Source organism: Pomacea canaliculata, linkage group LG10 (assembly GCF_003073045.1).
Source record: "Pomacea canaliculata isolate SZHN2017 linkage group LG10, ASM307304v1, whole genome shotgun sequence".
NCBI classification, from domain to species: domain Eukaryota; kingdom Metazoa; phylum Mollusca; class Gastropoda; order Architaenioglossa; family Ampullariidae; genus Pomacea; species Pomacea canaliculata.
Window position 1 is genome coordinate 19,178,876 of NC_037599.1, and position 24,307 is coordinate 19,203,182.

The following is a 24,307-nucleotide window of genomic DNA, read 5'->3' on the forward strand; positions in this document are numbered from 1 at the left end:
CGGGAATCTATCCTTTTTTCCTTCCATCAATCAAGAACGGTAACCCTGTCATACCACGTGACAGCGATGCCTCTGAAATCATTAAATTTTCACAGGTTTCTGCAGCAAAGTCATGGCCACGATTCCATTAGCCAGTGAACTGTTCTCGCTGCAGGTCAAGCTTTGTTGAGAGAAGGAAAGGTTGATCGCCAAGTTGTCTGTGCTAATCTCCTGCAGCACCAGCGACATCGACGACATCATCACAGACATGAAAAATGCACTAATCAGGGTTTGTGGCGGGCAACCAGGCAAATGTTGAGAAACACTTGAAACCATGGGTTACCTTTGACCTTAAGACCTTCCCACACAACATGGTCAAAACTTCGACATTTGTTCAGTAAAGAAGAGATTTAAAAAAAAATAGAAGGACATCAAAGTCTATTACTAGTGCAAACATGCACATTCTCGACTGCGCATGCGCTAGAAAGGTGTCACGTGTTGGTGCATTTTGTCAACAGCATGTCAGAAACACCTGGGCAGCAATATGGCGCCCGTGAGGTCCTAGAAACAACGAACTAATTGTTAAAAAAACTCAAAGCAGACGTTGGCATGAAGACGCGCATGGCCTCTTGGGAAGGAAATCATGCTTTCTGGCCATGAAGGCTTGGCGAGACTGTCGTGACATGCTCGGGTTAACGACATCATTTACGACCATCAGCCTGGATTTTACGACATCCATCCTATTATTTACGACAAACATCTTATTGCTTGACGATAAATCATCTGATTGTTTTACGACATTCCTCTTATTTTTTATTTACGACGACCATCCCATTGCTTAAGCCTACTTTCCTGTTATATGTGACGACACGGCTGTATAATAATAATAATAATAATAATAATAATAATAATAATAATAATAATAATAGCTTTATTTCCCCGCCAACAAAGGTGGGATCAAGACGTTTGCATGCATGAAATCACATGAACACACACTTATCCGAAGGCATCAAATGCATCCTACAAATTCATGCACCAACGTTCAAATCATATATATATATATAAATATAACAAACACATTGCAAGGGAGTTTTTAGAACGAAGTCCAAGTAAACAGCGCTTACAAACAAAGTACAGATATGAGTGGACGATAAATGTGATACTGGAAACGCTTAAAACAGAGTTTTAAAATACTAACCCAAGACAGACTTCAAATGTGCTGTTCGTCCCTCTCATCTATCTTTTTCTCTACATAATTATCCGAAGTCGTATTTATTAAATCGTTTTCCGTGGAAATGAAGGGTAAGCATCGTGTCTCCGTGGCTGTAAAGCGGCGTCCAGCCTCCGAGGTTGTCGTTTTTAACCTCTAAGCATACAGTCGGTGGCAAAGATACCCTGGGATAAAGTAGCAGAAAGCAATGTCTGCGCGGTCTTGACAGTTCATTGTAACTATGGAAACAAGGTTTATTCTGAATTTTGCCTTTTTACCCCTAGGCAGCGACTTGTTCACGATTCTTGAATAAGGTCCATGATTGTTTGCTGACAGACATCTTCACTTGACGGTTGACTTCCCAGTGTTCAACTCTGAGACCTTTCCCTTGCTGAGATGGGGACTGACTCCCAGGCTGCAGAAGAGGAGCGATGGTAGTAAGAACAATCAGTCTGACCATACAGGAAATGCAGGTTGTAAAAATCTTTATTCAGACGACAATGCCATCAGTCTTCCCTGTACACTGCCTGACTTCAAAAGATGGGGCAACCAAAGAAGAGGTAAATAAGCACACTTTGTTTGGAAGTGACCAAGTAAATAACTTACTCAGTTTTGGGACTAGAAGGATAACTTTGGTATCAAATGAAAAGTCAAAACCTGTAGATTTTAAAAATATACATTTAATAAATCTTAATTTTAAAAATTAGGTTTTATTTTGTGGCAGTAAGTCCCAAATACACTCATCTGAGGCAACGTGGAGGGACAGAGAAGTGGGGTGTAGGGGGAGAGAAAGTATTGTGCTCTGCCCCATGTCACTAAACAAAAAACAAAAACCTGAGTATCGAGCAACTTGCTGTGGACATTAAAGATTAATCGAGAGAACCATTGTTTCCATTGTGTTCCCACTACTTGTCTGCGGAACTTCAACCAAAGGAGAATCATTTCTGACCGAGAAAGGCTGCTTGCTCCTGTGATGGAAGTCCAGAGGCCGCTCGTCAGACCTGTTCTACCTGTTCTCGTCTGATTACACAGACCCGGGCCAAGTGTTTGATTTTCTCCAAGAGATGGTTGAAAGACTCTGGTGTTGTGGCAGGCAGGAGGGGTTGATGCAGCTTCGACTGACAGGTCGCCAACGACTCCGACGGCGGCGGCAGGACTGACAGCTTGGCTTTGAATATTCAGGTTCTGGACACACACACACACACACGCACACACACACGCACACAAGCACACATACTCTTCTCTCTCTCTCTGTCAGATACATCAACTCTCTCTCACACTTATCCACAGAGGGCCGAGCGACTTCACGCTCTCCTCTTTGTTCTCCATGTTGATGTAATGAGATTGTCATTCTCGGTGTATGTAGGATTAATAATTCACAGCATGACAAATTATCTAGAGGACCGCACATTAGACTCCGACAAACTCCGGCAACGGTTCTGTGCAAGGGGGGATAGTCCCTTATCTACATTAAAACTTTTACAAGTGAAACCGCAAAGGGAGATAACATGCCCGCTAGTCCATCGCTCGAGTTCTTGCCCCTTTGCAGCCGTAATCTTCTCTGGTTTCCTTGATCACATAGGACGACAGGACGCCTGTCTGGCGTGTCGAGCAGACCTGCAGTTTTTCTGTTCTTTTCACTTTTTTTTTCCTCCAATTGCTTCCTTTTATATCGGTTTTGTGGGATGTTCCCACTAGCAGGGAATGGACGAGCTGGCAGATTTGTGGCTTAGTGTCCGACATCGATTTGCTAAAACAAAAAGTAAAATAACAGTGGAATGTGGCTTTGTTGTCATTGCGAACGAAGGCCTCGTAACGGTCCTGACCGACGCCAAGCAGTGGAGCAGAAGGTGAAACACAAACAAACCGTCACAGGGTTGAAGTGACCCATCGTCACCACTGAGCCCAGACTCCTTTGCTCGGCATTAAGGGATGAAAATGTTCGTCTGACTGTTTGTAAAGTAGCTCATGAAAGACTTTAATTTCAGTCGAAATGGAATGAAAGTGTTGAAGGAAAGCTCAGTGACGCAGTGGTCACATGCTCAAATATCAACCTGCTGAGATGGCGAAAGAATTTGAGGGGTCCTCGGTTCACATCCCGTCTCGGGACACTTACTTTTCTCTGGACGTGACACCATTTTATTTAACTGTCAGTCGAGAATTTTCTTTCTTGTCTTCACTAAAGGTAAACATATCCAAACATATCCTGCTTTCAACATTGCTTTCCTGGATGATAGTGAAATCCTCGCAGATTATTCGTTGCAGGTAGAACTAGGATCCGAACATGATTGTCTTTTTTTCTTTTTTCTTTCTTTGGGTCATGCAGTTCCTTACAGAAAGGGGAAACAAAAACCTAAGGGAAAGCATTGACTGAAATCCGTATGAAAGAACATGCGATGTTTACTAAGATATCAAGCGTGTGCATAACAAAAGTAGATCATAATGAAGTTCCTAGTCAACACGTACTTCATTAAACAAACTTTTCTGTTGAAAGGTCGTAACAGCAAGCACACTCGACATTTCTTTAGTAAACGACAATCTCAAGACATCATGAACTGTCAGAGTTTTTTTTTGGAGAGTAAGGTAAATCCCCAAACACTGTCTAAATATTTATTTTCAATAAGTAATTTTATCAGCATTTTCTCTTTGTTGACATCGGCAAGGGCCTCTAAAGACAAAGCTGTTGTTTTTGTCAACAAGGCGGCAGTTTTCTGGACTTCGGTCTCGGCCTGCCCCCCACACTTCTTCCTCCATCTCGGGAGGAGAGGAAGCCGAGTGTTCAGCTTGCTGGGTGGAGTGCCGAGCTCTCTCCATCCTCTTCAAAGCGACTGCATCTGGAGTGGCGGCCAGTCCGTGCTCCTTGACTGCGCTTAACCCGGGCCACGTGACGCACGAGCACTCAGGCGTGGCGTCCAACACGACCCCGTTGACAGGACGTCGATAACGTGTCCACAGGCAGAAAACTGCTCTGACGAACAGAATGCTTAAAAACAAACTCCAAGGAAAGGAAAATAGCGAAACATTGAAAGAAAACTGCCAAAACGATGAACACAAAAATGAATGAAATGCTCTGGTGGAGCAGTTCTTCGTGCGAACATTTTTACGGACGAAGTAGTGTGTGTGGGTGGGTAGGTGGGTAGGTGGGTGGGTGGAATGCCCGTCTTCTCTTCTTTAAAGAAGGGTTAATGACACCTGAATGGTGGAAGAAAGCAAAGGTGGTGTGTCGTTATTTTCATGGTTGGGACAACCAATAGCTGATGGTTTCAATGGAATTCGAAGACGTGATTCGATACTCAGACTTTCTAACCTCCATTACCCCCTTAACCTGTGGATTGCGATTAATTTTTTTGTGGTTGTATTCAGCGGTACAGTTTCCGATCAAGATAGGGTGCGACTATCAGAGTTAGTAAAGGTGTGCAAAGTGTCGCCAACGATGAGACTGAAGTAACAGGTGGCGACATCGTCAACTGAAGTGACAAACAACGATTCCAGTCATGCGTGAATCTGAATAGGAAACCTGTCATGGGCAACAAACTGGGAAATTATCGACAGACATGTTGGTGGTTAAACGATAAGAGCCTGCTTCAGTCATGCAGGTGTGTACATTTATTTACACGTGTACACTCAGACACGAGTGCACATCGCACTTTATATATTCATTCAGGGTGGAAGGATCTTGTGGTTCGTTCCTAAATTGTCCTGTTTCATCTACTTTGTGGACATATTTGATAAACTGGTCTTATTGCCTCACATTTATCCACCCGATAACATGAGGATGGTTTGTTTTGAAGCTTCAGAAAATTATTATCATTCTTCGTATATCAGACTGATAAAAGGAACTGCTCACATTCTGTGACTAGGTCCAGATGCTGAAAGATGTCACAGGGGAAAGATGACGATTGTTAATTCAGTAGACAGCAAAAATTCAGGTAAATTTATCAACTTTAATTAAACTAGGGATTGCAATGCCGCTATGACTAATAAGTCTTTCCATGTTGTTGGTTATTTTATTTCTTTATTTCAGCAACCTCTGTGGCTCTTGTCTTTGATGTGTGAATTGACAGTTCACAGAAGTACAATTTTATCTGAACTTACTGTCCATGGTACCGACTCTGTATATCCTAATAATATCACATGAAAGCTTTTGTTAAAGGTAAGATGATGACAATAAATAAAAGTTTGTTACAGGTAAGATGATGATAATAAATAAAAGTGTGTTACAGGTAACATGATGATAATACATAAAAGAAGAAAGGAGAATTGGACTTGACGCCAGCCCAGATGACTTTAAATGTCAGGTGACTGGACGAAGAATTTATTCGCCACCAGATGGTTGATATCTCCATTCGCTACATTGCAGAGTTTAAAAACTTAAACAGGTAAAAACTTTTCTTGTCTGCAATGGCTCACGGTGGATCCACTGATAACATTTCTTTGATGTGGATCCATAGTCATCGTCGTCATTTCTCGTGTCTCGTCTGCCCATTTCTCATTTGGCCGTCTTGCATAACAATCCGCGTCCCATTTCATCACATAAAAATACCCATAACTTTCAGGTATAAAAATATCCATAATTTTTCAGAAAATACTTCGCCATAGCTTTCATATGACAAACTAGTTCTACAAGTATTTTGCCTACAAATTTACCTACTTGATAAAGTTTGACTTGTATTTTACAGACCCCCCGTCGATGTAGGGATGGGGGACAACTTTCTTCCGCAAGAAAAGTGGCAAGTTTCAACATTTTTTCCAGATCCCGCTCAATCCAACTCAACCGTAGTGGATAACACGTGAAACTTTTCAGCCTGTTTGCTTAGACACGACCGGAAGCGGCCATTATGCGCATGCGTTTGCAGAGCAATTTCGTCGTCACTGTCGTTTAGCCGCACAAAATGGCGGCCCTTTGTCGCCAAGCTGCTGCCCGTCGGAGTGGCTTGGCCGGCAGGGAGGGACCGGGAGGGTGGCGGGAGGTGCTGGCAGCTTTTGATGCCTCCACGATAATGCAACAGACAGTTGGTCTTTGTCGTCTGCCTCAAGGGCCGGTCGACATGCAAATGCAAGAGAGATGTTTCAACACAGGGAGGCTTTGCACTGACTGTGAGGCGACATGGTCACCGACACTGTCAACAGATGACGACGGTGCGGCAGGTGCGCGCGGCAGGTGATTTGCACGCGCTGGTGCGTGTGTGCACACGTTTTGGCGAGTGTGTGCGAACACGCGTTCCAGAGCTGACACTATAGGCATGCGAGTGTCCCAACACTAGTACTAGGACCGTGTGAACATGAAGTTCTTGTTGTCAAAGAGAGGACAAAGTTTACACCTGTCGGTGTCAGCGTGCATGCAAGCGTGTCTGTGTGAATGTGCGCGTATTCTAAGATTTATTTATATTAATCACTTTTATTTTTTTATAGAAATGCGTAATAAAGCTCTTATGTGTGTGTATATATAATGGTGGATGGGTTGTGCAATGTGAATGCATGTTTGTGTCTATGGGTCTATGAAGGTCCATTTGATGCTCTTAAAATTTTTGCAAAGTACGCAAAGCTCTTTGAGTCTGGGTGATGCTGGAGAAAGGCGCCGTGTAAATACTATTATTATTATAACTCCCAAAAGTTTGTGTCCTTAATGTGATAATAGGTTGTTTTTTTTAAATAAAAAAATATTTTATTGGAAAAACATTCAGAGCAGATAGCCACACACACCACCCACACAGTTACCCAGGAACAAGCGAGCGAAAAGAGAGAGATAACAATATATAATATTTTACAAATGTACACAAAAAATTAGAGGGAAAATTGGTAACAAAATCAGTCTTATGTTCATGTAAGACCCGGACCAGTCAACCTCGGGTATAGATAACAGCGGCTGATGAAAGCCATACATATACTTTCTTGTTTTGATCAGGCTCGCCTGGAGTTATTCTCCCTGTTCAGCTTGGATCCGACCGTTGCCAAGGCTGCCGTCTATCAGTTTCTTTTTAAACATCAAAACAAAACAAAACACGTTCATGTTTGCCATTTGACTTATTACATATTGTCGAGTTAATAAGGCACAATCACCAAGCCACCAACCTTCATCCCTCCCATCCTCACCGCATCCATCGACACTTACAGCCTCCACATTTACACTCATAGCCATGGCGGAAACCTCTCTGTGTGTGTGTGAGAGAGAGAGAGGGAGGGAATGAAAGAAGAGAAAATAAAGAGATAGAGAGACTGTACAGACCACTTGAAGTCACTAGGAAGCACACTGTCCTCCTAATGGCCACGACACACGTGTCTGCTTCTTCTGTTTGGGTGTCGGATGTCGGAGTCCATGTCGCTTCAAGCTGCAGTCCGTCAACTTCCGGCCGATGTCGCAAACTTGCCGTTAATGGCTACTTGTTACCAAATACATTGGTTTGTGGATTGCCGTTTGCAGAAAAGGTGCATCAGGCATTCAGTGCGTCAGTCCCCTACTCTCTAGTCACGTGACTGCATCATAGACGGGGCCGAAGACGAGTACGAGTATGGTAAATTATGGTGAACAGCTGGAAATATCTAGAAATTCAGAGACAGCGCATAAAAACTTAATACCTGACTGGAAAAAACTGAATCTGACTTCTAACCATTGGAGAGATAGTCCAAGTACGAAGATTTTAATCGACATATGGACATTTTTATGCGACTTATCCAAGCATTGATGTGTCAAACCTTTTTTAAAAGCAATTAACCGATTCGTTAATTTGACAGAGTCTGACATGGGGTGGGGCCTTTGACATATGTAAAAACTCATCATCGAAGAGGGTCTCGTCCAACCCATCGAAGAGTTGTGCCAAAGTTCAAAGAGCCAGTGGAGAGAACGATAGTAAGAGTCCATCCTCTCTCACCTGTGCTGTTCAACTTCTTTTGAGAGAGCATCATGCGAGAAACCCTTCAAGACCACCATTTCCATGAGATGCCCGTATGTAACCTACGCTTTGCAACGACATTCATCTGATGGCAGGGAACTGCAGGACCTTGCTAACAGATTGACAGACAGTTAAAAGACATAGAATGGAGACCAGAACTGAAAAGTACTTGCGAGTCCCCCTTTTCAAAGATGGCGACTCCATGGCAGATATTCGGGTGAGGATGTCGACAGCAACAGCGCCAACGGCGAGACTGAGTAGGACATGGCGCAGATGTACAATCAGGTTTACTGCCGAGTACAGACTGTACAAGTCTCGAAATTCCAGTTCTGCTGTAGAGATGTGAACCGTGGATTCTACTGCCGATGCCGAGAGGAGAATACAGCTCTTTGAGAACAAGTACCTGAAGAGGCTGAGCCGGATCTGGTCCAGGGGACATAAAACCAGCGAAACATGGTCTCCAGGGTCATAGGCCACCAGGAACCACTACTCGCTACATTCAAGCGGCGTAATCAGGTCTGGCTCATCCATATCACCTGGCACGACACTCAGTCGCAGACTGTCCTTCAAGGTACCTTGGAGGTGACCAGAGGTAGAACTGGTTTACAAACAGGAAGGGGTGGACTGGCCTGAGTGGCGGGTCTTGTCATCTGCCACGTCCATCAACGTCCTCCCCGCCCTGACCGGCGCCAGTCAAGGGAGGAATGAACCGACTGTTGAAGTGTTGTGTCCTGTAATACATGGTCATCTCAACTGTTCAGTAATAAGTGAAGTAAGTGGACGCTAAAGAAAGATAGACATATTGTCTTCCCTTATTTGGAGATACAATGGTTCTTCAGCATTTGCGGGTTTTTTAAAATTAATTTTGGGTTTGCTATTAATAATGAGAATGTTTGTAGAAGAATTTAGAAAACCATAAATGTATAAAATAGATAAGTTATTAATCTATCATTTAATAACTTAAATATATAAGCAATAAAAAATTCATATGAAAAGTTAAATTTTGTAAAAAGTTTCAGTGAGCTTTAGAGTCTACACTGTTAACGCTATAATTTTTAATTTGTGAAATAATTTTTACATGGTATCCAGTATTCAAATTTACTGTTTGTTTTGTGTTTGAATATAGTAACAGCAATATGCGTTATATTTTGGGTGATGGTAGGGAGGCCTGGAGTTATTCACGAATTTTTACAGGGTCCCACTGCACTAACCTCTGCAACTGTCCATCGTCGACTGTCATAGTAACAGAGACAGGACTGGCAGATCGACTTCCAATGTTCTCTCCCTCCTCCTCTCCCCAGCCCAACCACCGTTCCTCTCAAAGTACTTGCACTTACCACCTGACTGGCTTGACGTCACTCCAAGCTTGTTCTCCTCCCCATGCTGGCGGAATAGAGCTTGGGGTAGTCACCCGGGGTGGGCGTCTGTGCTGGTGGCGACGACGACAGTTCGATAATCGATCTTCTTCACCGAGGTCGGCGTCCACCGCTGGCCTGGCCGCCCGTGTCGCGGCTTGCTGCACAGCGCCGTGCCGCAAGTGCTGCACCACTTCACCATCCCAACCAGGGTGGGGTGTGGGGTGGGGAAACGAATTCTTCCCCTACCCCTTCTGCTTGATCACTCTTGATCATCGTTTGTTGTGGTAGGTGGCCTACATACTCTAACCGTTTTAAAGGAACCAAAGGTCACGAAGTTAAGGTCTGATGGAAATCGTTTTGCGAGAAACCATCAAAAGATGGCGGAAGCAGCGCGGTTGGGTAATAATGCTGGGGGTTAGACGACGCAGATCGAATCCCTCCTTCGGATGGCTGAACAATCAATTTTTTTTTAGCTCTCCGTGGTTGCCTTGAATAACTTTAGTCAAGGAAGGGAGACAGGAATGGTGATATTTGTTACAAAGGTTTGTGTTGTTCTTTTTAGATGAAAAATATGATACTTGTTATAGAGGTTTGTATGAATATTTAGATAAAAATGGTGAATGTGTTACAGAGGTTTGTATTCTGTAGTACAGATGATAAAGGTGATAGCTGTACAGAGGTTTGTATTCGCTATAGATGATAGTGACGATACTTCGTATTGTTCCTTTTGATGATGATAGTGATTATATTTCTATTAAGCTCGCATCTTGAATTAATTATTTTACAGTTTTCCATTTTTCGTTATTTTATTATTTTTGTTAATAAACCTTATGTGCATTCTGTTAACTTGTATCAAGAGTTCAGTAAGGTCAAATAATCAAACACTGGCTTCAGATTCTCAAGAAATGGATACTAGACGATTTAACAAGTATACACAAAACCGTTAAACCGAGATACTAAGGATAAAGTGTGTCGGACATCCTCTATCAGTTGGCATAACGGTTTGGTCACGCTCGGCTGAATCGCTGAACTAAAGCCATGAATGAAGGGCAATTACCTGCAAGAATGGAATGGCTTACTGATTCAAAAAGAAAAAAATAGAGAGACTATAGATTATTGAAACGAACATATAAATGTGAAAACACTTTGAATTTCTAGAATTCGCTGTTTTCATCATTTCATGGATCTTTATTTAGGAGGATGTTTGAGAAACCGGTCAGTCGGCAATACTACACAGTCTTCACAGCTTATGCAGATGAAACACATTTGATCCACAATTGTCGTTATATCTATCTAAGTATTTAACTGGAATAAGCTTCGAATACATCCATAGTTTGAAAAACGGAAAAATAAAAATTATCGACGTGTATCCTTTGTGTCAGGAGAAATGATAAAGGTCGTCTTCTAACTTTGTTGATGAGGTCGTTTACAGAGGTGTTGAAGATAACTTTGCTATGGGCTAGATTTTTGTGAGGTGGTTACCCTGGCTTGCTGCTTTACCCTCCCCAACACTTTACACACCTTTACACCCCGACAGGTGGGGCGACTGGAGGGACGTGGGGGTTGTTTCGATGTGCGGGTATCCAACCGACGAGCCTTTGAGGTTTAACCACATCAACCTGCTCCCAAATGTTGTTTATGGTCTGTGTACAAAGCACTGCCAGGATACTCATTCAAGTATTGTGCATCGTAATTCTCCCTCCTTCATAATGTACATTGTTCATATCATAACTGCCAACAAAGCGGCCTGAAGCCTGTTTGAGGTGATGGAAGATCGATTTCATTATGTTTCCCTGCCTCCTAGCTGTCCGTATATGTAAAAAAAAAAAAAAACCCACACAAGGATTTGACCCAATCCCCCTCCTCTCCACACAAAATTCTCAGTTTTCTGTGTGCAGGTGACTGCAGTATTGTTGTTACCATAACCAAGGACATCGGCATCCGCACAGCTGCCACCCGGGATGCAACGAGTGTTCTGATTGGTGGACGAAGAGACGTGTACATGTTTATGGTGTGTGTGCGCGTGCACGTGTGTGTGTACGTATAAATGCCTAAGCATGTGTCTGTGTTTGTGAGTATGTGTGTCTGTGTGTATATGAGGGCGTGTGTATCCGACTCTGTGAGTCTGCACCCGTGCCCACCCCGTTCCCCATTTCCCTGGTGTGTTGCGGGTGGAAGCGAACCACTTCTATTCCGCACTCAAATTTCGGGATGGGGAAGGTCGGGGGGTTGATGGGAAGGGGTGTGAGGTGGGGGGTGTCAATTTCGCTCAATCGCCAGCGATGACGTTGATCCTGATCGAAGAACATTTGAGTGGCTCTCCTCGGCTGGTGGCTAGCCTCATAACCTCCCTCTATCACGTGTGGTCCAGACCCCAACGTCACTTCCTCAACCTCCATGATTGCTTTTTTTCTACATACCCCCCCAACCTTCATTTCTCACAACTACTAGTTATCCCCCCTCTTCCTCCCATCTCCCCCATTCCCTTACGATCCCCAACCTATCACTTGTCCCCCCCAGACACAAAATTTTCTTGCCTGGCTATAAGGCTAGAGTGAAGCGTATTCATGCAATAGCCTGATGACCAGACGGCACGCGCGCTGCCCCCACCTCCAACTGGATGCCGTGGAGCCCCCCTCCCCAACCGTCTCCCCCGCCCCTCCACCCTCCTCATCCCAGCCATGCGCGGTGCGTGTTCAATATTTCATGGCTGGTTGGCAAGCGGGTCTGGGCGCAGGACATCGCCATTATTATTGTAGCATGGCGGCTGCAGCGGCTGCGTGTGGACATGCATGGCAGAGGGCGCCAGCACCGGGCGACGCACGCACGCGCGCACACAGGTACGCGCTCGCACTCACACACGCAAACACATGGCACGAGGAGACGCAGAGAAGTAGGCATGAATGGGAATAGAAGGATTAATTGATAAAGATAGGGCAATGTAGATAGTGAGATAGATATATAAAGAGATGGAGAGAGAGGGAAATGAGGATAAAAATGATTGAGAAAGTGATGTTATGAGGTGTTTATACGATATTTACTTTGTCCTGTCTGCAATCACACTGCTGATAGCACTCTATATCTTTCTCCATATCCTACTTTTATCTGTCTTCTATTGTTATATTCACAGAATTCCCACAACCACTAAAGACATTATACATGTGCATATAAAACACACACACACACACACACACACACACACACACACACACACACACACACACACACACACACACACACACACACAAACACACACACACACACACATTCACACGCGCACACAAACACGCACACAGCCTATTCACTCATATCAACATGCGCTCATTATACAGACCCATCCATTTAAATGCACACATTCGCTCACAAAAATCCTGCTCACAAACACATTTTTGAAAAGCATCCGGAGTGAAAAAAACAAGTCTCTCGTCAGCAACAAAGAAGAAAAGAAAAAGCAAACTCTGTTCTTCTGATAAATCACCTTTTCACACCAGCTTGGAACCATGCATAGCGCGCTAAAACCTCGCGTTTGCACTTTTTTTCTGACGCCCGTGAAATGAAGTTGACGTTTGTGAGATCTTCTAAAATGGCAGGTGACTGAGCTACAGTCATTGTGGAAAGGATCATGCGTGTCTAGGGCTGTGGCTATGTATCTGTACATTGTAGCTATACACAGGAAGTATCTGTACATTGTGACTGCTTCACTCTTGATGAATGGCTATCACACACAGGGATGCCCTAAAATCTAGTTAGGGGCTGTGTGCGGGCCTCTACGGTGCCCGGAATGATGTGGAATGATGAATGATTGGGAACGAGTACACGAGCTGCAACACTCATTTTGCTTACCTCACCAAAAAAAATTATATATATATATACACCGCTAATATCTACGTCCAAGAACCTCGCTGGCCCAACAGTCGGGTACAACTGCTGAGTCCAAGACCTAGAAGGTCAGCTGGTAATCTTTAGGGACACGCATTGTATCAGCCGTCAGAGGGCGCTCTCTGGGGCTGTAGCCATGGATCGAAGGTAGCACAACCTCAAAGGTTCATTCTTTCATTCTTTGACCTGACTTGACTTACCAGTTGAGGACCGGGGAGCCTGGTCCGCCTGCACCGATCGTCGGGGGGCGAGGTGGTGAGATGGGCGACTGGATAGACAAGGTGAGCCACGTGTCTGTCTTGAGCAAATCCAGAAAAGCCAGTCTGCAAGCCAGGTCTTCTGGCCACCTCGTTATCTATCCTCCTTCTCCAGGATACCATTCGTGCCTGGTCATGTGACCAGTTTGTGTCGTTCCACAGCTGCAAGAAGAGGTTTGTGGAGTCTCTTTAGTGTGGCGACCGCGCTCCCTACAAGGTCTTTGGCTTTGCGGTCCTTGTAGGCATCTAAGGCATCTAAAAATGAACGTCCATAGTTAAACTAGGATAGTTTACATACCAGGCTAATAGATAGTTGACAAATGGAACAGGAGGACAAGGTCTGCAAAGTCGTAGAAGAGATCCCGCTTGAGATGAAATTTTTTTATCAGGTGCAACAATTAAATGTCACCCTGTTCTTCTGTTAGCAGTTCCTCACCGGTAGTGTTGATGGTGTTGTGGATTACTTTCAGCACGACTTTGGGTGGATGATTAGGGTTAGTTTTGTAGTTTTGGAACTATTCACTGTTTCCTTTCTTTGAAAGGTGTATGACTAACGACTGCGGTAATTATCTGGTCTGCTCTTAGCCTTCCCAGACTCCCTGGCACAGTTGAGTGAGGTTCTTTATCGTTTCTTCCTCACCTTGCCTCAGCAGTTCAACTGTGACCTGTCAACGCCACGTGACTTCCGTCCCTGTGTACCCCTCTCTCGACCTCTTCTGGTAGGTCTGCAGGCGTGGTGATTGTAATCTTGTTGTTTCTATGTATGCAGTTAAAAAATTCTATCTCATATTGGGGTAAGTCCTCGTGGAGGCAGGAGATCCTGAAGATGGGCGAGAAACACAGAAGGAAGAATAGCTTAGGGTGGGAGGAAGGGAAGAAGGGCCAGCCAGTGCGAGTGTTCGAAGTAGAGAGCTACGCCAGGGGACAGAACTCTCGAGTCCCATGATGGTTGGACTTTACCTTCCTCTTCCCTCTTCCCACCCTCTTATCCCCACCCCGTCCCATCCTCCCTCCCCCATGCCCACAGCAGTTATCCTCCGGGAATACTGTTTCTCGTACAGCTGGCCCTCCCACTCGAGCTCCGTACGACCGCTGTTCGTGTGAGGTGGGGCGGGCAGTGGGCAGCGTGCACGCACACCACACGCGCACACAGCCCTGCACGCGCAATTACTGGCACGGAAAACCGATGGACTTGAATTCTGGTCGGCGGTGAGGTTGAAAGAGTCGTGCGCGTGCGAGAGAGAGAGAGTGTGGCTGGAAGTTGTGTCCCGCTGTAGTGGATGATTCTGCTGCTGCTGTTGGTGTTGCTGCGGCGTCGGCAGCAGCGCGTGGACGGCTGAGACGCGGCACCAGTGGTGGTGGTGGTGGTGGTGGTGGGGCAGGCGGTGGTGGCAACTTACCTGTCCGGCAAACCTGCGCAGATCTACACGGTTGGCGGACGCCAATCGACGTGCAGGCCGTGGAGTGACAGGACGGGTCCCGAGCTCGGCACACGACAACAGCTCTGCAACCCCACCAGCGACTGCTGGCGCAACGGACTTTTCGTCTCTCTCACCGCCCTGCCAGCCATACAGCTTCGTTCAGCTGGTTCGATACATGACGATGACACACAAAAGTTGCCAAAAAACCACCACCACCATCACCACCATCACCAGCAACAACAACAACAACCCACGCTCAAGACGTGGCGGCTGTGAGTCGAACAGTCTTTTCTCGTGTGAGTGGGTTCCACGATTCCACATCTTTATCACCTGCACGAGAACGCAAGTCAGGAGGATAGCAGACACCTTAGTGCGAGGTCCCATCAAAGAATTCGATGGAGAGAGAGAAGTGGGAGGGGATAACGTGTATGACGTCATTTCCGACTACGGCAGCGTCCAGCGGAGTGAGGTGAGAGGAGCGAAGGTGCGCTGTTCGAGACCGCTTGGCACTTGTCGGCTTTTTTTTTTTTTTTTTTTTTTTTCCAAAAGTGCTTCACCTGTAACTGTGTCACGTCGAACTTGAAAACGGTTTTGTGAGGGTGGTGGTGGTGAGCCGGGGGAGATCCACCCACCCCTCCCAACTCCCGATGCTGGCTTTACTCTGGATGCTAAGGTGTTCATTCCGTCTGACTGACTTTGTCTTGCTCATCGCTTCGTCATCGATCATGTGACCTGCGTGTCCAGGTCGTCAGAGACAGAAGTGACTTACAGTGACCGAGGGCAACGACCTCTTGTTGAACCAAGGGCTCAGCTCGGGTGTCAGGGTAACTGGGTATGTGACGTCATCCGTTGGCAGCCATCGGCCGCCGAGACTCGGTCGAGAGAGAGAGAGAAAAAAAGAGAGGCTGCTCTTCTACCGACAGCAAGTCAGGCGTGGAAACGATTCACAGGTATCTGATCTTGTGTGTCCGTGTGTCTGTCGATGCTTCTGACTTCATTTCTTTTCCTTGTCTGTCCATCTCTTGTCGTTATCAGCGTGATAATTTATCTTTCTATTCTACTGTTTACAGACTGTGAGAGTATTTTCTTGTGTGTGTTTGCACGCGTGCACGCATCTATGAATGTTTGTTTGTGTGTTTGGACGGGGACAAACCTCAGCTTTATTCTTCTTGATAGTCAGACCTCAATTGCATCAACTCTGCTCCGGATGATAGTCCTCCCTAAGTCGGACCATCACGAGTGTGTCTCTGTCAGCAGAAAGTAGCTTTCCTCCCGCTGGGGGAAATAACTGTCGTGCTTGCGGCAAACAAGGGACACTAGGCAATGTCAGCTTTATTACCATAATACCAGCTGTGAAGCTGTATTCCCATAATACCAGCTGCCGAGCTTTATTACCATAATACCAGGCTTCGTCTGCCCGAGGGTACGGAAAGGGTTACACTGACCCTCGGATGAAGGTCGGACATTCTGGCAAATGGGATGAAATTGTTTTGCATGTGGAGTAGAAGTCCAGCATCTTGCGAGAAGGACAGGAGAGGAACGCGAGGAATCTTTCCATAGTGAGTGAGCTGTGCTCGGTGGACGATGTTAGTATGATTGATCTTTTCTCAGGGTTTGTTGTCCGAGGACGTCCCGATGATGACATCGGTTATCTTAGTGCGTGAGGGTTGCTGGGAATGGTGGGGGCGGGAGCGAGGTTGTGACAGAGGTCTTGACAGAGGACTGGCAGTCTCATCGTGTTGTATTGCGAGATTATCGGTGTCATCGTGCTCTGAGTAATACAAAGTTTCAGTGTGATTGTTTTTGTTTTGGTGGAGCGAGGAGTACACAACTGTCTCGTTGCCAGACAGAAGAGTGTGAGGAGTGTGAGGTTGTTGTTGTCGTAGATTATGTGTAGTGCCAGACTATCGGTATCATCGGTTGTGTGTAGTGGCAAGTTGTCAGTCTGGCTGTGTTTTATCAGTGTGTCTAGCGTCCTGTCCACATTACCAATTCTATGAACAAGTCTGTTAACGGGCCCTGAATAATCGTGACTCGAGGAACGAACTTCAGCCGCACTGTGAAATCGAAAAATGTGAATGTTAACGAGGTTCACAAAATAACTGTTAATCACACACACACGCGTTTCAAATAATTCTTCATCTACTTTAAATGTACATAGATATTTACCATAGAGATACAGATGACATACCCACAGAGCATTATCTGTGTCAAATCAATTTCCTCTATTGATGATATACTCGTCACAATAATCAGACGACCATGCCGCTCCTTGTCTCTCGCTTTATCATCGTCGTTAGACGCCATGTCTATACCTCGTTCACGCCACTACCCGCCCGTGTCAGCAGCACACCATCACCATCACCATCACCGTCACCATCAGCAATATTGACGTCATGCCGAGGCCAGCATGTGACTTCCGCCAAACCTGAAGGAACTCGGCCGCATCCGATGATGCGCGGACACTTCCGCTGTGCGCGACAATCCGGAACGACATAACGGGCGAGCGAAGCACCGCAGAGCCCGGATGTTCAGTCCCCGTCCGCGCGCGTGTGCTCGAAATTCTAGCGCGCTGTCACCGTGTCGTCATTTCCGGTAAGCGAGGCGAGATGGCGCCAACTGTCAGTCGGGTATTATTATTATTGCTGGTATATTCGTTTTGTGATTGACGAGCGTATGAAACGTATTTTTGCTTCCATCGTCGTAAAATTCGGGTACGTTCGCAATAATTAAACAGTTGATGGATTCGTTATAATTAACGGGACTGAGTGGACTAATTAACTCTCAGTCTTCCCCTAAATCAGCAGCCACGCCACTTAGTTTCACCTACTTCCATCAGCAGCTGCACAGCTCTCCATCCATGGAGGTCCAGCAACTCTTGACTGCACGACTTGAGACAACTCTAGGTCAGTCCTAGTTCAGAGTTGTCCGCCCCTGGCTGCGGCAACAGCCGATGGAGTGGCGTCTGCTTAGTGAGTCGCTGACATTGAAAGCAACGTTGCGCGCAATCGATTGAATACGCAAACATATATGTATATTTAATGCTATCTGTCAGGGGGGACGGGTGGATGCTGGGGGTGAGGGGTGGGGCACAAGGTGGGGGAGTCACGCACAGAAATAGTAGAACGGCGACAGACGAGATTGACACAGAATCTGTGGATGTGGGGGAGGTTACAGGACACACACACTTACATGGGAGTCAGGAGGCCAAGATATATATATATCATGTAGATAATACAAACAGTATAGACAGTATGAAGAGTATACACAATATAAAGTCGAAACAAGAGAAGACTTAGAACCACTCAGTGCCAAACTATCTTACAAGACCTTTATAAGTAGAATATTAGTTTGAATTATAAATAGCGATTTGTGTTTCATTGTGGTTCTATTACGGGTGTCAGTGACTGGGTATATCTACCTGTTGTTGGTATGGTCAGGAGGAGCATGAGATACTACATCGCCCTCCACCCCTACCTGCCACACACAGAGATGTTGCTTCCCGGTGTCAGACTTACCTGGCAGGTACGATTGCACTGAAGTAGTTTTGACCTCAGGTGTAATTATACAGTCAACATCTGTCACTAACCTGTAGAGGAAGGTGTGATATTACTACAAACACCTGTCACTCATGCCAGCAGGTGAGCCTCGAACATTGGAAGTATCGGACACATACAGAGAATGTGTGAACACACAGGTGCATTCACAAACACACACTCCATCACACACACCCACAAACCCTCAACATCCACAAACTCTGATTTGTGCTTTTCTCTCCACAAATTTTGCTTCATAGTTATCCCCCTAGCAGCTGTCTCTTCTATCTATCCCGTTTTTTATCGCCCCCGCCTCTCTCTTTCTCTCTCTCACACACACACGCACACACGCACACGCACACGCACACGCACACGCACACGCACACGCACACGCACACAGACACACACATCACACAACTAATTGCGGTTTTAAATCGTAGTCCGACTCTCGTGTCGATAGACACGGCAGCGCGCAGCAATGCCGAGCTTGAAATAAAATTAATGGAGGAACATTGTTCCCGGCATGCACCGCGGCTGCTCAAGCCAGATCGAGGCTGTCCTTTTTCTTTTGGCGCACCGCGACGCGTGTCCCTTGTTCCCCACATTCGAGTCCTTTGAAATATTGTCCTCAATGCCGCATGCAGCACCTGAACATAAGTGAGTTATTGGACTTTTCATCGACTGCCTTATCGTCTAAACGTCGGACCAATGCGCTGTGGCCACGTCAACAACGACTCGCCTTAGTGCCCGTCAATGGGGCTTTCAGGGGGAGGTTGTTGTAGCGGGAGGGGTGACAAAAAGGAGGCCGTGGTCTTAGCTTGAAGCAATTATTTGCAGGCACCTGTACCCGGGTATTGACAAAGTCATCAGCGCAGCCCTCACACGTGTACCCAGATATTGTCAGTGGGATCAGCGCGTTTATTTACAGGAATGTTTCATCGGGTATTACGGGTGGAATCTCTATATAACAATTTTTTTCAATACAACAATCTTTTCCAAAGTCATGGAACATCATCAAAGAGTTCAACATCAAAGAAAAACCTCGATATAACGAATTTCAATGCATCGAATTTTCAATATAACGAACTAAAATTCAAATCAAAAGTGAACAAAATCCGTTTAAACGATCTTTTCTTTGGATGCTGACGCAGTTTCCTGATGTGGTGGATGTGAGTGCAAAGAGTTCACAGGGAGGGGGATGAGCAGCGATTGGCCTAAGTACCTGTGACGTAAGGCTTACAACGACTTTCGATTGAGTGACGTCAGCGGTTGTTGTGTTAGGGTTTGGGAGAACGTGGTCTGCTGCCAGCGAGGGTTTGTCTGCTCAACCAACTGTCATCAGTGTGAGAAACAGTGAAATGGTTCAAACAAGCTGAGTCAGATTACTGTGGAAGAGGAAGCTCAGATCGTCAGTTGACAAGGAGAAATAAAAAGAAAGATGCGACAGACAAGTTGAGCGTTAGGTGATCCACGCTGTCCGCCATTAGGACCGTAAAAAAAATGGTAGCATCTCAGGAAGAGCAGAATAGAACCACAACACAAGAAAACGAAGACCGCTCTACATGAAGATCTTGAAAAAAGCTTTTTTTAGTTGGTTTCAGGAGGTTAGTGAACACTCCTATGTGGCTTGATTCTTCCAGAAAAAGGAATTTGCCGTATCCCGGGTACAAAGGGACCTTAAGGCAGCGTTGGCCGGTTGAGCCACTTCCCTGAGAGATACAGTGTTCCGGTGAAAGCAGACTGCGGTGTACAACACGAGAAAGTGAATGAGTGACTGTCAGGTGAAATCAAGAAAATCCTCTTATCTATCAATCATGAGACATTTTAATCAGACCAAACAATGATTTTCTACCACTGCTCCCCTAAGTCTATGAGAAGGGATCCTTGTGGACAAAGACATCCAATCCTCGGGCGACAGGCCTCAGGTCCTGCACCATGCCAGACAGAAACTCTGGCGATAGAAAGGTCTGCAGTTGTAAGACCATTTTTTTTCTTCTGTGACTTTCAGGTGTATAGAAAAACTTGGATGATCCACCCCTCTGTCAGAACCTCGGCATCCCTCTGTCAGAAGTGGTTGATGAACCTCGACATCCAAGGGAAGCATGAGAAACAAAACATTTATGTTCTGTTACAACGACCGATGACAGAAGTCGGTACCTTTGTTATCTTGACGATGCTTGCATGACAACGGCTTCTTATGATGTAGTCCAGCCAAAATTTCCGACTTTTCTGTAAAAAAAAACAAACAAACAAAAACCCAACAAACAAAAAAAAAAAAACCAAACAAAAGCAAAAAAAAAAAAAAAAAAAAAAAACAAACAACAAAAACAAAAAAATTAAAACAAAAACAAAACAAAAAAACAACAACAGTAGGTTCAGATTTCCCTTATCTTATCTAGCCAGCAATAGATATTCGCTGCTTACATCACTCGTAGGATACTCTTTATGTGTTGGAGTCACATTTTCAAGCTGAAGGTATTTCATTTTGAACTTCTCAATTTTTTTTTTCATATAAGTGGATAAGAAAATGAGACTTTCAAATCTTTGCGTGTTTTCCGTTTCTCGCTCTGCTGTTCAGTGAAAGAACAGATATATCTAAGCAGATATATTTATATACTCAGCATCAGACATCTTGTGTTTGTGTGTTTGGTGCGCAGTGAATAGCTTGTAGCTGTAAAAATTACTGTTGTTGTTGTTGTTGTTGTTTCAAAGAGTACTATTATTAACATAGGAAAGAGATTCTGAAATACACATGTGATATATTACAAAAATTCATTTATTGCCGTATTAATGTGAAATATTTTTCGAGATACTGAAATACACATTTATACAAATAGTCTGACTAGATAATGTTTATTTATTTTTATCTGGATCCTAAATGACCACAAACAACAAGGTAGGATTACTGACTGGATAACTTGGGTGTTGCTCCATGAATATAAGGCCAGGTCATCAAAGCACGTGAACATGAAAAACATTCAGATGTTCACCTTCACACGATTCTTTATTGTTGGGTAGGAGGGAATAGGGGGGAGGTGTTTTCACAAAGGCAAAGTTATTATTTACTGGAAGCTTGTGGTGCTTCTATAAGTGATGTTATCGTTGTTGTTGTTGATGATGATGATGATGATGAGGAGGAGGAGGAGGAGGATAATAATAAGTTATGATGATTATGATAACGATATTATAACGATGATGATGATGAGGAGGAGGAGGAGGAGGAGGAGGAGGAGGAGGAGGAGGCTTGCTAATTTAGTACTGAAGGAAGTAGGAAGTACTGTTTATTCCATTTCTAAAATCGACATTGCATAAAAGTTAAAGACAGCAGACAGTCAACTGTTTAGGCAACAAACTAATATTTTTTGTCTCTCCTAACCCCTCCCTCCACTCACGTGGTGTGACAATAACAATACTTTACTTCGCTTGACTTCGTCTCCACCGGCGAACACACCAGCAGGGCGAGTACACAAACCTCCACGTGGGACAAGATGAAATCAGAAATATTCCTGTCCTAATCGGTTTTTGCTTTTCGATGTGAGGTGCAAATCGAAACGGTTGTCACGTGAAACATGTGTGTGTGTGTGTGTGTTTGTGTGAGTGTGTGTGTGGGGTGGTTGTTCGGACCACTGAGTAGGTATTCGTGTACATTGAAAATAAAGTAAACAAACCCAAAATTTCATCTCTGAAGAAAGACCTTGATTGTCCCAGGTTCACCCAGCACTGGCCACAATATTTTATTAAATATATTTATACACTGACGTACGGCATAAAAATATGTTTTCCACAGTTTCATGCTCAGACCTCGCACTCGCACGCGCACGGGCTGTAAGGATGGAACCTGACAGACATGCAGTCTAATAATTGGCTGGCGAAATGGCAGAGGGACCATTCGTCACACCACTGCCTGATGGGCCGTTAATAATTCATCTCCTTTTGTGCCAGTTCATCACCCTTTCACCCTAGTTTTTAAAAAATTATAATTATCAATCCACCGTCTATTTCTAGCCCACTTCTGAATATTCTCTTTTGATTTTACTGGCGGTTGAGACCTCAACTGTCTCCAGTTTCTGGATGTTGAGGCCATCACCTTGCGATCGTAATTATCACCAGCTCCTGGCAAGCCGCTTGTCGTCGGACAACGACGATGCAGTCGTTAGGAGCGATGTGAGAGGACGCGCGTGTAGCTGCACGTGCACTGACCGCCTGGTGTTGCATCAAACTGTGTGGGTGGTGGGGTGTGTGGCAGGGTTAGGATGAGTCACGTGGTACAGTGTTTGCTACACTTTTCTACAGAACATGGGCCGTTCATGGAGCGAGGGTAAGTCGCTATCCAGGGGGTAAAATGTGGGCATCGGTGACAAACTTCTCGTGTCCGAAAAAAACACACACTGTCTGGAACCCTTGGATAGAAGAATTTTTGTGACTGTAGTTGTGTCTTTCCTGACTGGTGATACATAAAATGATTTTCTTTCTTTAATTCATTCATCAATAAAAAAAACAACAAAACAAACCTACTTATTGGATCAGTTCTGTCGTGGGACTTGTCGGGTGGAAAAAAACATTTGCAGCCAGGATCACAGTTTTTTAAATGGATCGCGCACGCTGGAGCAGCTTCTAGTTAGATATCATTGATCTCATTGGATAATTATACAGACAACAATGTTACATGTTGTGTTGCGTGCCTCCGTGTATGTCTCTGTGTGTGTCTTTGTTTTCTGTACAGCGACATGAGCCTGGCCCTAAGACCAAAATATGGCATTATTTAAGTTAAGTTCACTGTATTATCACTCTGATGATGATGATGGTCATGATGGTGATGATTCTTTTATATTTACCTTATTTCTTTTATTTTTTCGTTAATTTATTCATTTTTCTGTTTTTTCTTTCGTTTATTAGATCTTTCTTTCATTATGCCTTTTTATTTATTCGTTAGTTACTTCTTTTTATCTGTGTATTTTCCTTCCTTTTATTCTCTTTCTACTTTCTTCTGTTTTTTGCCAACATGGAATTTTTGAATTATAGGTCTCTCTTTTACCATCATAGATTATATCTTGTTCATGTAATCGTTTCTGAACACTTTGATGTCGGTTACATCGATCCACTGCCAAGACCTGAGGCTGATGATCCGCTAAACGTTTAAGAATACTCTGGCGGCTGGAGGAGAAATAAAAGCTTTCTCTCCATTACCACAATCAGACCTGAATGCCAGCCAGCGAGTAGGTAACTCTGCGAACGGAGAGTGAGTCAGCGACCGGTCTGTTGCTTTGCCTGGTCCACCGGAAGTCGGGGATGGCGCCCTGGCAACGACGGTTAGCAACTTCCGGCGTTTATCAGACCAAAGGAGACAAGAGTATTTTAAGTGTAAAATATCAGTCGATGATTAATGGCGCGGGTGCATGTGTTTGTGCTACTGAAAACCTTCCTTCCCCGGAGTTTACCTGTCGTGGGTGACTTCACGCATGAGGGGCAGCGATGCGAGGTAAAAATAGAAACCGGATTCCTGGGATGAGGAATATTAGTTTTCACTGCAGACATAAAACACGGGAGGTAGCATGATACCTGAACTTGTCTAAAACAGAATTCTTGTTCTTTTTTTTCGTGATGCAAGTAACTTTAAAATTTTTCATTTCATAAACAGTCATACAACAAATGTGTTATTATGTTAACAGTGATTTAATTTTAATGCAAATGATCTTATTCTCTGCCATATTTTTTTCATTAATCCTTTACACAGTCGGGGCAGGGCGAACTTTATGAGGAAGCTCTCAACAAAAACA

General features: G+C 44.7%; 1 protein-coding gene and 2 long non-coding RNA genes across 5 annotated transcripts in view; 2 read left to right on the forward strand and 1 right to left on the reverse strand.

Annotated features, from left to right (window-relative positions):
* Nucleotides 1-4,870: 4,870 nt before the first annotated feature.
* On the forward strand, nt 4,871-6,613 carry LOC112574140. Its single transcript, XR_003101364.1, has 3 exons — nt 4,871-5,118; nt 5,413-5,568; nt 5,869-6,613. It is a non-coding gene; the product is annotated as an uncharacterized LOC112574140 (long non-coding RNA).
* A 3,554-nt stretch (nt 6,614-10,167) lies between these two features.
* Nucleotides 10,168-17,990, reverse strand: LOC112574126. Of its 2 annotated transcripts, XM_025255008.1 has the most exons (3): nt 17,164-17,990; nt 13,517-13,735; nt 10,168-10,494 (listed from the first exon to the last, which is right to left on the reverse strand). In XM_025255008.1, exons 1-3 carry the CDS (start codon nt 17,299-17,301, stop codon nt 10,468-10,470), a joined length of 384 nt encoding a protein of 127 aa, XP_025110793.1. In that variant the 5' UTR covers nt 17,302-17,990; the 3' UTR covers nt 10,168-10,467. The 2 variants fall into 2 exon arrangements, 1 of the variants encoding a protein (XP_025110793.1); XR_003101347.1 differs by lacking the exons at nt 10,168-10,494; nt 17,164-17,990 and adding an exon at nt 13,872-13,999 and having other exon boundaries at nt 13,519-13,735.
* Nucleotides 15,825-24,307, forward strand: part of LOC112574139 — a 30,446-nt gene continuing 21,963 nt past the window's right edge. For both annotated transcript variants that reach the window (XR_003101362.1, XR_003101363.1), the window contains exon 1: nt 15,825-15,944. This is a non-coding gene — a long non-coding RNA (uncharacterized LOC112574139). The remainder of the gene's footprint in view (nt 15,945-24,307) is intronic.

What these genes read in the sequence shown, in the direction of transcription:
- LOC112574126 (XM_025255008.1), bottom strand. Translation starts at nt 17,301, where the DNA reads ATGGCGTCTAACGACGATGATAAAGCGAGAGACAAGGAGCGGCATGGT. An exon ending in ATGTCATCTGTATCTCTATG is followed by an intron (nt 13,736 to 17,163) that starts GTAAATATCTAT and finishes CTCTTCTTGCAG; the next exon opens with CTGTGGAACGACACAAACTG. An exon ending in GGCTCCCCGGTCCTCAACTG is followed by an intron (nt 10,495 to 13,516) that starts GTAAGTCAAGTC and finishes CCATTCTTGCAG; the next exon opens with GTAATTGCCCTTCATTCATG.